Below are 15,432 nucleotides of genomic sequence, written 5' to 3' on the forward strand. Positions count from 1 at the left end.
GTGGCAAAACTATTTTTATTTGAAATTGTTAAATTGTTTGCTAACATTTTCTTTTGCTATACAGATTCTGACTTAAAGCAATATTGTTTCTTAATCTCTTTTTTTAATACATAAGCATAGCTGTTTAGTAGGAGTACAGAGTGACTTAGGGGTCACCTTTACAATTTTACTATAAAATTAATTTCTAGTTATAGCCTTCGACTGGTGTCTTTGATATTAAGTATCTCTAGTGGTAAATTCCTAGACCTTTTTAATAATAGACTTTATCTAAGGGCATCTCCCATCAGTACAAGGAATTGCTAATCACATATCTCTTACTAGTATATGGCAGTGGGGTTGGTTAAATGTACAACCTGGAGGCAAAAGCACTCATGTGTTACTATGTCAGGTCATTGCAACAGCATTTTCCTTCATAAGACAGGCTCTGTTGACTTAATGTGTTCATCTGATGTCATTCACAAACACACACACAAAAACTGTTGTTGTTGTTGTTGTTGTTGTTGACTAGATGACTAATGTAAATGATGATCTAATGTAAATTGCATAGAGAATAAATCAATTAATTTCACTTTGAAAGCATGTTTTATTATTTGTTTTCCAGGCATTGGCAATGGGGATGATGACAGAATATTACCACTATATTTTTACTACTCTGGTAAGTACTATATATATATATATATATATATATATATATATATATAAAATTTTTTTTAATTGGACACTGTCAAATGGAACCTTTTTTAAAAACATATGTGAGCACTGGATATAAAGAGGCTACAAATATGTACAATAACAATTGTTATCTTCTTTACTAGCTGTACTGTATAAGTTATGTTCCAACCTCCACTCCTTATTAGCAATACTAGGCTCCATGACTTCATGGTAGCATCTATGCTCTGGAATGACCTACCTTGACTTACTGCTTTAAGACTGCATATGTATTATAATTATAGGACAAAATGTATTATCATTTACTATTTATTATTATTATTATTATTATTATTATTATTATTTGTTTACAAGGTACCACAAAGTGCTTTAAAAACATATGCAGCAGAGTTTTACAGGTGAAACTCTGAAAATTGGAATATCGGGCAAAAGTTCATTTATTTCAGTAATTCAACTTAAAATGGGAAACTAATATATTATAGACTCAGTACATGCAAAGTGAGCTATTTCAAGCCTTTATTTGTTATAATTTTGATGATTGTGGCTTACATCTTAAGAGATCCCCAAATCCAAAATCTCAGAAAATTAGACTATTACATAAAATCAATAAAAAAAGGATTTTAAATACAGAAATGTCGGCCCTCTGAAAAATCTAAACATGCATATGTACTTAGTACTTGGTTTGGGCTCCATTTGCATGAATTTCTGCCTCAATGGGGTGTGGCATGGATTCTATCAGCCTGTGGCACTGCTGATGTGTTATGGAAGACTAGGGGGTAAATTTACTAAGATGGGAGTTCTATTTAAGATGGGATGTTGCCCATAGCAACCAATCAGATTCTACTTCTCATTTATCTAGCACATTCTAGAAGATAATACCTGGAACCTGATTGGTTGCTATTGGCAACATCCCATCTTAAATAGAACTCCCATCTTAGTAAATTTACCCTCAGGATGCTTCAATAGCAGCCTTCAGCTCTTCTGCATTGTTCGGTCTCATGTCTCTCATCATTCTCTTGGCAATACACTTGGCAATATGTACTCTGAGTACATATGCATGATTATACTTTTCAGAGGGATGACATTTCTGTATTTAAAAACCTTTTTTTAATGATTTTATGTAATATTCTAATTTTATGAGATTTTGGATTTGGGGTTTTCTTAAACTGTAAGCCCCAATCATCAAAATTATAACAAAAAAAGATTTGAAATATCTCACTTTGCATGTAATGAGTCTATATAATATATTAGTTTCCCCTTTTAAGTTGAATTACTGAAATAAATGAACTTTTGCATGATATTCTAATTTTCTGAGTTTCACATGTATGCTTATCCTACTAGCATCATGACTCCCACAGTTCTAAACCCATTACAAATAGTTATCTGTGTAACATACAGTATCTTGTGATCACCACCTACAGCCCCATTTCCTTCTACACTGGTGCCCAGTGGATACCTATTAAAATCCAATATCCTTATATTGAATGAATTCTATTCTAGCACCAAGAGTTGTGTCAAAATAAAGGCAAGGTTGCCACTGTGGCTATTAAGCATCAAGAACTGCATGTTGCTAATAACAACTCACAGCACCCCATGCTTTCACAAAGGTCCAAATTGCCATATATTTAATGAAATTAGAAGGCAATGGGACCTGTCATTAGTCTGTACAGCTCTACAAAAAAACAAAGAGAGGGAGGACAGAGATTGATGACCCCTAGATGGTTGGGGTTTCCAACAATAGTCCTACCGGCACTTTCCAAGTGCTGGTCATGCTTTTATTACAATTTTAGTAAGTAAAAAGGGCATACTTTGTTAACTATTATCTATTATTTTCCTATAAAAAAGAGGTTCAGACAAGTCCATGTATTTTAATTACTAATGCAAACTGCATATTTATGTAATAGCTAGATCAGATATCCTTTGCAAGATAGTTGTCAAAGGGAAAAAAAGAAGACTCTTTTTTTGGGCGTACCCTTTAGAGTATAAATTAAAAAAATATTTATTAAAATATAACTTTTTTTTTTTTTTTTTACATGGATATATCCTATGGTTAAAATTTTAAATGATAGTGTACAAAAACACTTAATGAATCAGACAGATGGTCCCTGTGACCATACAATTATGCTAAGGTTAGTACTCAAAGTGGCAAAATTGCATAGACCAATGTATAGAGTCAACCAAATTTGACGGTCACATGGGACCCCAGGCCATGTCCGTCTCCTGTTTAGTCCTACTAGGAAACTCCTGGAATTAGCTTAAATCATGTGCCAATGGTAAAGAATATTTTGAAGTGCAATATATATATTCATAGATTAGGACAATAAATAGAAGCCAAAGTTTGAAGAAAGTTGTAGAGGGAGGATCTGCTGTTAGTGTTAGGCGCAGAGTCAGATGACTATCAATTCTACAATACTTGGTATTCCCTGGAGGTCTCCAATTCAGGTACTAACCAAGTCCTACACTGTTTAGCTTCCAAGATCAGATGGTATTGGGCATTGGCAGGGTGGTATGATAGAAGTAATGAACAGAATCTAGCTCAGGGATCACTGATGAGAGTCCTCCTTGCACAAAGGAAGTTCTGAAATAGGAGTGATGTCAGCCAATATACTATAGGCAGAGAATAGCTGGAAAAAGGTATTAAAGTGGATCTGCTGTCTCTGTTAGACACGAGGTCCCACACTGCATAATATGCCCCTGAATCAGAGATGGGAGTTTGTCATCATTTTGAGAATATAGGTAAAAAGGAGAGACATCCACAATAATTAATTTATGCTTATTATTTTCAATTAAGGCTGAGTATTTTACTGGAGTGATGGTTGCTGAAAATGGGTATCTATACACCAATGTAGATATTCCATTAAAAAACAGACATTTGCAGCTAGTATAGTTATTTACCACATTAACAATGTATAGAGTGTATTTCTGATTAATTTAATGTTATCTTTTTTTTTTAAAAAGAACATTTCTAAGTGACCCCAAACTTTTGAATGGTAGTATGTGTGTATATATATATATATATATATATATATATACTGTATATAAATATATATATATGTATATATATACAGTACATATATAAATGTGAAAGCCTTCATCATCAATCCTCTTACTTCCCGATATGTTAGGAAGCTGAAACTTAACATAGGTATTCTTCTGGTCGGATATAGGAAAACTACGTAATTAGAGTGTTAATAAACCTCCTCTAAGTGGATGAAAAGGGGGTTGACAGAATTATGTAATTTCCGATGCGTGGGTTGCACTGCATGAATGATAACACCTACACAGTCAATCGGATCAAAATTTGGATTGCACCTCCAGTGTGTAGAATTTAATAAACTACAAAAATGTTCCTGTCACTTTTTACCGTATCTTCTATGGGTGCTCCTTGGGTAAAACCAAGAATCATGGATTAATATTTGCTTACATTAAGGCATCTCAAATTTACATCCCCATAGATTTTCCAAATTTTGAACACTCATTTATATTTACAACTGTGAAAATCAGAAACCCCTGTGAAGAATGTAGAACAGCTAGTATTAGAATAAATTATTATTTTGAAATTCTTTGCAGACCTAAATATGGCAAATAATAAATGAAACATATCAAAGGATCATGTTAAAATGGGCAGCAATTCAATCTTCTGGTGCCACTGATATATGCTCCCCATGCTGTTAGTGGAGGAGAAACACAGAGATTAATAGAAACAGAGAATTTCTCCCCACCCCACGACCTCTATACCCGTATAGACTATGTGTTCATCGATCGGGACACTTCCCGTAAACTTCTCAGCGCCCAGACGCTCCCTATCTCCTGGTCGGATCACTCTGCTGTTCTGCTTGAGATTTCATCCTCCTCACCCCCCCCACCCGATTCTGGCGCCTAAATGAATCTCTCCTGCTTAAGAAATGCACCGTAGCTGATATTACCACCGCCCTAGCTAATTATTATGCAGACAACGCGACCCCAAACATTCCTCCCTCCCTGATATGGGAGGCACATAAGGCCACCATCCGAGGCTACCTTATAAGCCTCTCGGCTGCCCAAAAGAAAACTGAAGCACAACGGATCCGAGTCTTAGAATCAGAACTTGCCGCCCTGACCCTTCTGCATCAATGCCGTCCCAGAAAGAAAACGTACTCCAAACTCCTAGCAGTTAAGGGTCAACTATCCCAGATTCTCACCAAAAAGGCAGTCAAGGCACTCTTATGGGCACGCCAGAGGTTCTACGAGAAGTCAGATAAGGCTGACACTTTACTAGCCCAGAAACTCAGAGCGAAACGTACTCAAAATCGCATTGTATCTCTACGCTGTGCTGACGGGTCCACCACATTTGACCCGACACGAATGGCTTCCCAATTTCGGGATTATTATTCATCGCTGTATAACCTCCCCTCCACTCTAGACACTGATCCTTATCACACCTCTAAACTTCGAGACTATCTATCCGCTTGCAAACTCCCTAAACTTTCCAATTCGGACATATCGACGCTTAATGCCCCCATCTCCACAGAGGAAATCTCAGTGGCCATACAGCAACTACGCCGTAACGCAGCCCCTGGCCCTGATGGCTTTACCGCTTTGTACTACAAAAAATTTACAACCCCTTTACTTCCCATGCTTCAATCTCTGTTTAACGCAGTCCTGGACGGGGGCTCATTCGATGCAGCCACCACTAGGGCCAATCTTATCCTCATTCCAAAGCCCAATAGGGACCCGCTGGAGATGAAGAACTATCGACCCATCTCGCTCCTAAATGTCGACCTAAAGCTTTTTGCCAAAATCCTGGCAAACAGACTAGCTCCACTTTTGCTCTCCCTCATCCACCCCGACCAAGTCGGCTTTATTCCCTCTAGACAGGCCGCAGATAATACTAGGCGTCTCATCGACCTCATCCAGCTGGCACAAGACAAGTCTCTTTCGACGCTAGTCGTGGCCCTCGACGCAGAAAAGGCCTTCGACAGGGTGGCCTGGCCATTCTTACAACAGACACTTCTAAATATGGGCTTACATGGCGCCTTTTATAAAGGCGTTACATCGCTCTATCAGAACCCATCAGCCTCCATCTTAATTAATGGCCTTTCCTCCGACCCTCTACCCATACGCAACGGCACCCGACAGGGCTGTCCCCTTTCCCCCCTGCTCTTCGCCCTCATTATGGAACCATTGGCAGCTAGAATTAGGCTGAACCGTAACATATCAGGTATCCTGTCGGGAACCCAAAATCACAAAATTGCACTATATGCCGATGACGTCATTCTCACCCTGACCGACCCGTCCACCTCCCTCCCACATTTGATGGAGGAGATAGCTACGTACAGCCGGTTTTCAAATTACAACATTAACTCAGACAAAACCGAAATCCTAGCCTTGCATGTCGCGGATCCAGATCTTCGGCTCCTACAAGCCTCCTTCCCATGTACTTGGCGAGCTGATAAACTTAAATACCTGTGCATCTATTTAACTAAATCCTACTCTGGTCTTTATGCTGCTAATTTTCCCAGATTATTAACCTCTATTAAACAAGATATGACCAAGTGGAATAAATATATCCTGTCCTGGTTTGGACGAATGACAGCCGTTAAGATGACTTTACTGCCCCGCCTGTTATATCTGTGGCAAACTCTTCCCATTCACGTTCCCACCTCAATCCTCAAAAATCTCCAAGCAGACCTTACCAGATTTATCTGGGCAGGGCGAAAGCCCAGAGTAAAGATGAGAATCCTCCAAAAACACCGCCTAGAGGGGGGCCTTGGAGTTCCTGACCTCCTTAAATACTACAGAGCCGCTCACCTAACCACGTGTGTCCTTTGGCACGATAAACCTGGACACAGAATCTGGACACATTTGGAGGCTTCCACACTCCACAGATATTCCCCCTATAGCCTGCTCTGGTGTCGACCGAATAGTCGTCCCCCCGCTTCCTCGCTGTTGCCCACAGTGAGATTTACCCTTTCCATCTGGGATCTTTGTTCACGACTTTACCGGCTACGTTCCTTCCATCCTCTACTCACCCCGCTGTGGAACAACCCTGCTTTCCCGCCAGGGGAGGACCATCTGGCTTTTGACTCATGGACCAACCATAACACACTCTTCCTTCTAGACATTGCTCCACTACACACGTTCCCCACATATGCCGACTTGCAATCCCGTTTCTCCCTCCCACGTTCAACCTTTTATCAATTCTTACAAATACGCCACTTTTTTACCTCTACCCCTAGATCATCACCCATGGGCGGTAAATCAAGCTTTGAATTCTTGTGCTGCACTTGCCGACCAACTAAAGGCTTGCTTTCAACTATATACCAAATCCTGTTGGCACACAATTCGCCCCTGAAAGAGCCCCACGAAGTGGCGTGGGAACGGGAGGTGGGTGAAACCCTGACACCAGATGATTGGTCTGAGATTAGGCAGGAAATCTCCTCGAGCTCCATTTCGGTCCGAATTAAAGAAAATGCCTACAAATTATATTATCGTTGGTACCTGGTGCCATCGCGTCTCCATTCAATCTACCCTTCCTGCTCGGATAGATGTTGGCGTCAATGTGGCCAACGCGGAACCCTGCTGCACATTTGGTGGAACTGCCCACAGATTAAGAGATATTGGACTAGGGTCCACAGACTTATTTTTAACATCCTTGGACTGACGGTCCCGATGTCACCTCTCTACTCCCTGCTCTCTCGCCCAATACCTCACACCCCTCGCCACCAACAGAAGCTAACTAAGCATATTCTAAATACGGCCAAATGCCAAATTGCGGCTAACTGGAAATCCCTGTCACCCCCCACAATCCCTGCTACCACAAATGCTATTTGGCAAACTTATAGACTAGAACGTATAACTGCGGTTCTCCAGGACACTCCAGACAACTTTACCACCACGTGGTCACCCTGGACGACGCACTTCGGTGCTGAACCTCCGTTAGCTACCATATGAGACAATGTGAGTCTTCATGATACTCTATCCAACTAAGAATAACCTGACGCACTGCCCAGGCGGCTGGGACCGGCCGACCATCCCCCCCCCTCCCTACCCACTTCTCTCCCCCCCTTCTTTTCTTTTCTCTTTTTCCTCGCTTTCTATTCTGTCGTTATGTTTACTTCTTGCTCCCCTTTTATAAGCTGTATTGTTTCACTAAGAGATATTCTTCCACCCTTAGCTACGGTACATACCTGATGCGCAACACCATCTATTGATGGTTCTCCATACATAGGCATACATATTTGTTTGACCTTCCGCACACCCGCTGTCGTACCTAGGTAGCTATTCTGTTACTGTTATTTAACTACTAACTGCGTTATGTGCCAATGTGTGATACCTGTAATACATACTTTACGAATATCTTGTTAAAAATATAAAACTCAATAAAACTTTTTCTCAAAAACAAAAACAAAAAAAGAAACAGAGAATTTGACAGCAGATAAGAACCACTTGACCCATCTAGTCCCTAATAATCAGGGAGGGATAAAAAAAAGATACATTTCCATACCCCCCAACATTAAAGATCATGGAATCTGTACTTCTTCTCAAGGTGAAACTATGTCCACCAAAAAGGAGGTTTACTTTTACAAAAGGGGGCATGACTTTGCGGGAATGCTGCAATTGCAAGCCATGGCTTCCTTTTTCGTCACTGTGGGGGCATGGCCATCGCTCTGTAAGCTGCTGGAATGCCCCAAATCCCTCTGTCTCCCATTAATAGACACTGCTATTCACTGCTGTTCTTAAAGCAGAAAGTGACAGGGCCCTCACAAATGCCTCCACTGTAGGACACTGTGAGACAGTCCAAAAAACGTGACTGTGCCGAAAAATTTGGGACAGTTAGGAGGCATGCATCTCCCCCTTGCATTTTCATGAAATCCTACATAAACTTGCTATAAAAAGGCAAAAATTAAATCAACTATATTTGAATGACTATTTTCTGTGCTTGATAGTTTCCGCACATTGAGGTGAAAAGTTTTTTTTCACAGTAAGGACAATACGTGTTTGGAATTCCCTGCCTGGGAGAGTAGTAATGGCGGACTCAGTTAACACCTTTAAGAATGGTTTAGATAAATTCCTATTGGATAAAGATATTAAGGGTTATGGTGCGTAGGCACGCATTATAGTTAATATAACTAGTCCTAACATAAAAATAACTAGTCCTACAATAAGACTGCATAGGTGACCACAAATAGGTTGAACTCGATGGATAGTTGTCTTTTTTCAACCTTAGTTACTGTGTTACTATGTATAAATTCTAAAAGATTTCACCTTTTAATAACTGTGATGTATGCTAATATTTTTATGTTTGAAAATTTTCCTTGGGAATAATTATAACATAAACATATAATGCATATAGTAACAATAAATTGTCATGAAAATCTTGCGCAAAGTGCCATTTTTTACAATATTTTCATGAAATTAGTCTTGATACATCTTCACCTTACAAACCAACCTCTCTCCTCTGGTACTTTTAGTTTTACTTTTCTTTGCATATTTCTTGTTCAGCAACTTAATTTTGTGTAAAGTAAACCAAAGAAAGAATTAAAATGATTGTTATGTAAAGGTATTGAATGAAGTCCAGTGAAATATATGAATTATACCTGACCACTTTACCCTGTTGATAAAATAAATCCATGTTGAAATATTAATCAAAACAGCTAGTAGCAACCTATGTGATAAACTTATGAATGATGTATTTGAAATGGCATTTGATTGAAAACATGTTCATGAATTCATTAAAGTTATGATTTGAAACTGTGCACATCCAGGTGGCAAGACAGTATAATAATGTATGAAGAGCGTTTGTATTGTGTGAAATTAGACCGAATAACAAAATCAAGTGTTTTTTGCAGTGCATTTCAGCCAGGAAGAAACTAAAATGTACTGTAGCTCTTCTTATTATATGAACAACCATTTGTATAATTGTAGTCCTAGATCTCCAAACATTGTCCTGTTCATTGAGCCGTCTCCTGCGTTGGGCTTGATGAACATTGTAGTGGCGCACCATGACAAAAACCCACCCCAGCCACCATTAACAACCTGCCACCATTACACCTCTCCCTTCCCTGAACTCCACTGCCGCTAATAGCACATACACCTCCCCCCCAGACATAACCACCATCGCCAACAGCATCCCCCCAACACCACTGCCACTGATAGCACACACCACCACCCTGGACATCACCGCCAATAGCACCTTGCCACGATCATCACCGCCGCCAACAGCACCTACCTCCAGACACTGTTGCCGATTGCAGCTCCACGAACATCCCCACTGCTGATGATAGCGATTCCCACCCACAGTGATCACTGCCATCATCACTGCTTGTATGAGCCTTTGCATTGCTTTGCCCGAGGCCCCACACTTCTGTAGAGATGGCCCTGTCTAGAGGTTATTATAACAAATTTACAGTGCAGCATTTAAGAAAATGGAGGTCACTGCTTCCCTCTTTCCTCCCTTAAATATACTCTTTTGTTGGTGCTATCACTATTGTTACTGAGAATATACCTACTATAAATTGAGACACATATGGTGACTCAAAAAGAAAGTAATTATATTTTTCAATCAACTTTTTTATGTTGCTGCCCTCTTCTCACAAGTAGCTAATAACTGACACATGCTTCTTTTTACTGCATGATAAATCAAATCTGCCCTCCTTACATACCAATTTTAAAACATTAGGTCTTAAAAGGTAGTTTACTTACAGTATTGTTTCAGGACAAAAATGCATGTTTACAGAAGAGTTGGGCACTGGTTAAATATTGCTGTGCAAAATTAGACTGATGCCAGCTGCAGAAGGTCAGGGTATAAGAACAATTATTCTAGACTACTTGGGATCATACTTTCCTACTTTAGGAAACTAGTTTCAGGGAGATTCTAGAAGGTTTGCATGGTGCATCACAGAGGTGGCATGTCATGCTCCAACTACGGGTATGTTTATTGACACTCAAGGGGGTGTCCTGCAGTGTTCAGGTGGAAACTAAGGGGCCTATTTATCAATGAGTTTTAGATATTAAAAAAACTTGTTGTGTATGATCAAAGGGTACTCCAGTCAATCACCTCCTGTCTGTCATTTTTCAAACATGACAGTTGGGAGCTGGTTGGCTGGAATCCCACTTATCATTTGCACAAGTTTTAAATCACTAAAACTTGTTGATAAATAGGCCCCTAAAGAACCAAATACAGTATGCTGCCAAAGGGGAAGTGTCTGTAGGTGGCATGTGCAGATGTACAATATTGCTAATTTACGTGACCATTGACACTGTTTGACTCAGTGAATATGAGTCCTCTGACAAAGTATTTTTAGAACCTCCACTGTTTATGCACACAGGAGTCAGTGCAACTCTACACACACACACACACACACACAGGGGTCAGTGCCAGCCTACACACACATACAGATGTAGCCATGCTCATCTTTGCAGTGATACAGCATGCTGCAAAGCTGCTTTCTGCATAGTGCCCCGGGCTTTGAATATTGGCAGCCGGCAATCACTCCATTAGCTCCTTTAAAATAGTCACAGTCTTCTGCGCCATGCAGAAAGCAATTTTTAGCATTCTGCACTGCAGAAAAGATGAGCATGGCTACATCTGTACATACATACATACTTATACACAGGGATCAATGCCATCCTACACCTACACAGGGGTCAGTGCCAGACTACGCACACACAAGTTAGTACCAGACCATATACACAGACAGGGGTCAGTGAAGCCTACACACACACACACACACTGAACAGTGTCAGCCTACACACACAGAAAGGGGTCAGTGTGAGACCACACACACACACACACACGCACACACACACACACACACACACACACACACGACAGTGCCAGCCTACATGCATAGGTGTCACTGTCAGCCAATACACATACATACAGGACTGTGCCAGCCTACACACACAGAGGCCAGTGCCAGCCTACACACACACACACACACACACACACACACACACACACACACACACGTTAGAGTCATCATATAGACACACAGGGGTCAGTGCCATTGGTTGTAGTGGGCAACATCCCCACATTTGAAAACCCGCCCTTTAGTAACTTTACCCCCTAAAATCTGTTTCAGGGTTCCATTGTTGTGCAATAAGGAATCTGGATGATACCTTCTAATTAGGACAGGTGGAGAAATTGCTCATGAAAAGCAAGCAGTTAAATATTAGCTAGAATCTCATTGGTTGTTATGGTCAACTTATCTGCTTGTCTTCTTGAGAAAGTTTGTTACCTCTCCCCTGTTTCTTATTGGTAATCATCTCTCTTAGGGATGTACTGTTTTCTTACTGTTTATAGGCCTACTTTAGCCCTAGTAATTAACATCTATGCTAGCCACAATTTGGATGTCTTAACCAGACAATTTACCATTACATTCATGCAGAGTTGTGCAGCCAAAAGGGGGCTTCCCCAGATATGATCTAGTCAAATGAACAGTTCCCTTACTACTTTCAAATTGCAGTGGCAAAACAGGTACTATATATGTACTGTGCAAAAGTGGCAAGCATACACACAGTCCAGGCAGCTTTAGAGGAAGTTGTAGATCCAAAAAGCTATACAGTAGTTATGCTTTTCAGAACTTGGTAAATTGGTACACTCCCCAGTCCCCATTGAAAATTATGGGAACTACAGTATTCTGCAACACCTAGTTAAATGCAGGTGTTATACAGCATACATGTAGAAATTGGCTCAGAAAAAAAGTGCCTTTATTATCCAGAAACAGCAATTCGATTTTGGTCTGATAAATAGGCACCTTGACAATGACATTACTGACTCTTAGGGTTGCAGATAAAAGAAGTATTCAGAAACCTGAGTTACATCATGTTTCATAGCTATTTTACCCCCCTACTTTGAGTTCCTGGTGAAACTACCATGTATTGCATTCTCATTATAGTAATGTGTAATGCAATAATGAGAATGACAGGTCAAATTAAGCAAAGTAATTTTATTTTTACTTAGCTGCAGTTGTAAGATCGTGTCGGTGAGAAATCAGGAAGCCCATCATCTTGCTATCATCTGATGAATAGGCTTAGGATACTGGGGACCATAGTTTGCTGGTCCCAGGAAAAGCTCTTAAATAGAGACGAATGTGATACACCCAGTGCACATGGTTGTCTTTAGCCCACACTCAGATCTGATGTCCTATAAAGTGTGTGCCATTATCAATTTGTACTTCTGTCTAGTTCTGAAATAAGTGCATATATCTTGTAGCAGCACAATATTTCAATTGGCCCCTCCCTTATGGCCCATTGGCCACACTTGTCCTTCTGATTTTCCTGATAAATCAGTCCTAGGGAACCTTGAATGTGTTTTCTGGTATTAATTTGCTGCCACTTTCACCATAATTTCTCAGCCATGATCTACAGTATGTGGTTGGGATACCATATATTTCACTTATGGTGTAAATGTCCATTGTTTTCTAATAGGAATATAAAATAAGTATCTTCAATGATTCTTCTTTAAGATATGCAGTCCAGCTTGGAAAAGGCAATAGAATATGGATGGGAAAAAAGTATTGGGTCTGATTCATAGGTGGATACTTCTATGTCCACATTTGCTTTTGTCTGTGGAGTTGTGCCAGTGATAATATGCAAATTTTAAATTCAGACTTCCCTATGATCAGATATTTGCACTGGAATGGGAAGGCCCTGAGACTCCCACTTTCGACTCCCCTATGTGCAGTAGCACCATTGGTGATTCCACACAGTCCACAATTGGTGCACCATTGCATCCACCATTGATATTTATACCTGCCATAGGCAGATGCAGTGTCTCTGTCTGAACATGACACCTCTGGAAGTGACCTTGCATCTGTGAATGCAGGCCACTTGCATTGATACTCATGCAACACTCCCAGTATAAACTCTAGAGATGGCCTTTATTGGGTTCTCTTCAGTCCACCATTGCTTTGCCTCACCATCTCTGATGCCCGTGCCTCAATATGCAAAAGCAACTACAGTATGTGCATACAGTCAGGGTAATGCATGTGCTGCAGGGGTCTATATAATAATTTGTGCATACACAGTAGCAAATAAATCACTCAACTGCACAAATATTGGCATTGCATTCAGTTGGCTTCCTCCTCTGAATCAGGCCCCATAGTGTAGAATGCTCAAAAATGCCAATTACACCCATAGTGATCAAGAAAAAGGAGTAGTTCATTTTTCAATCCAAGATAAGATTAGTACAGGGCACAGAATTGTTAATCCATATCTTTCTGAATTGTCTACTTACAAAACGTAGAAAATAAGTGTGCATCCGTAGATTCTTTTTCTACATCAATATATATATAATCAGCTTTTCCTCAATGGAGAAAAAAATTATATTTTGATTTTCAAAATACCTATTTTTATGTCACTGCTTCCAAACTCACTTACAAATGGATCAGACTTGGAGGCCTATTTATCAAGCATTTTTTTTTAGAAATGTGCACTGGACACTTTTTGGGTTTTGTGTTTTGGTTCTGGATCTGGATATCCGTTCGTGTTTTGGATCCAGATTGGTTGTGCCAAAACTACCCTTTTGGGTTTTGGTTGGGTTTTGGATATGGATTTTTTTTGTAAAAAGCATAAGAACAGCTAAAATCACAGACTTTTTTTTTCTTTGTTCCTATAGTATTAATAACCTCAATCACATTCATTTCCACTCATTTCCAATATATTCTGAACACCTCACACCTCACAATATTGTTTTTAGGCCAAAAGGTTGCACAGAGGTAGCTGGATGACTAAGCTAAGTGATACAAGTGTGTGGCACAAACACATGGCCCATCTAGGAGTGGCTCTGCAGTGGCAGATAGGATGGCAGTTTTCAAAACTAGGCCCCAAAGAGCACATAATGCAAAAAAAAGAAGTGCAAGATGGAATTGTCCTTGGGCCCTCCCACTTACCCTTATGTTGTATTAACAGGACATGCACACTTTAACAAACCAATCATTTCAGTGAAAGGGTCTGCCACACAACTGTGGCTGAAATGATTGGTTTGTTTGGGCCCCCACCAAAAAAGAAGCAATCAATCTCTCCTTGCACAAACTGGCTCTACAGAGGTAAGATATCGTCATACTCCAATTCCTCACCCCTTTCAGTGTTTACATCATCATCCTCACTAAGTATTTATTCGTCCCAATTTGGAATCCACCATCACAGGTCCCTGTATACTTTCTGGAGGCAATTGTTGGTAAAGGTCTTCCTGGAGGAATTTATAATTAATTTTGATGAACATCATCTTCTCCACATTTTGTGGAAGTAACCTCCTATGCAAATCGCTGATAAGGTTACCGACTGCACTAAACACTCTTTCGGAGTACACACTAGAGGAGGGGGGTAGATAAACTAAAGTCAGTCTGTGCAAGGGCCTCCAAATTGCCTCTTTTTCCTGCCAGTATACATATACGGACTGTCTGACATGCCTACTTGGATACTGTCACCCATATAATCCTCCACTATTCTTTCAATGGTGACAGCATCATATGCAGTGACAGTAGATGTGTCATTAATTGTTGGCAGCTCCTTCAGTCCAAACCAGATGTCAAAACTTGCTCCTGACTGCCCTGCCTCACCACCAGTGGGTTGGCTAGGAAATTTTATTCTTTTCCTCACTGCACCAGTTGTGGGAGAAAATGAAGGAGGAGCTGTTGATGTGTCACCTTCAGCTTGAGCTGACAATTTTCTCACCAGCAAGTCTTTACACCTCTGCAGACTTGCGTCCGCCAGAAAGAAAGATACAACGAAGGCTTTAAAACTAGGATCGAGCACAGTGGCCAAAATGTAGTGATC

General features: G+C 40.3%; 1 protein-coding gene and 1 pseudogene across 1 annotated transcript in view; one reads left to right on the forward strand and one right to left on the reverse strand.

Annotated features, from left to right (window-relative positions):
* GRIK2 (glutamate ionotropic receptor kainate type subunit 2) overlaps nucleotides 1-15,432 on the forward strand; it is an 839,395-nt gene that overhangs the window by 388,587 nt on the left and 435,376 nt on the right. The window contains exon 6 of the mRNA XM_063917041.1: nucleotides 602-655. Within this exon, the coding sequence (XP_063773111.1) occupies nucleotides 602-655 (54 nt within the window). The remainder of the gene's footprint in view (nucleotides 1-601; nucleotides 656-15,432) is intronic.
* Nucleotides 3,071-3,189, reverse strand: LOC134912777 (5S ribosomal RNA; annotated as a pseudogene).

This window comes from Pseudophryne corroboree, chromosome 4, assembly GCF_028390025.1.
Source record: "Pseudophryne corroboree isolate aPseCor3 chromosome 4, aPseCor3.hap2, whole genome shotgun sequence".
Taxonomy (NCBI): Eukaryota; Metazoa; Chordata; class Amphibia; order Anura; family Myobatrachidae; genus Pseudophryne; species Pseudophryne corroboree.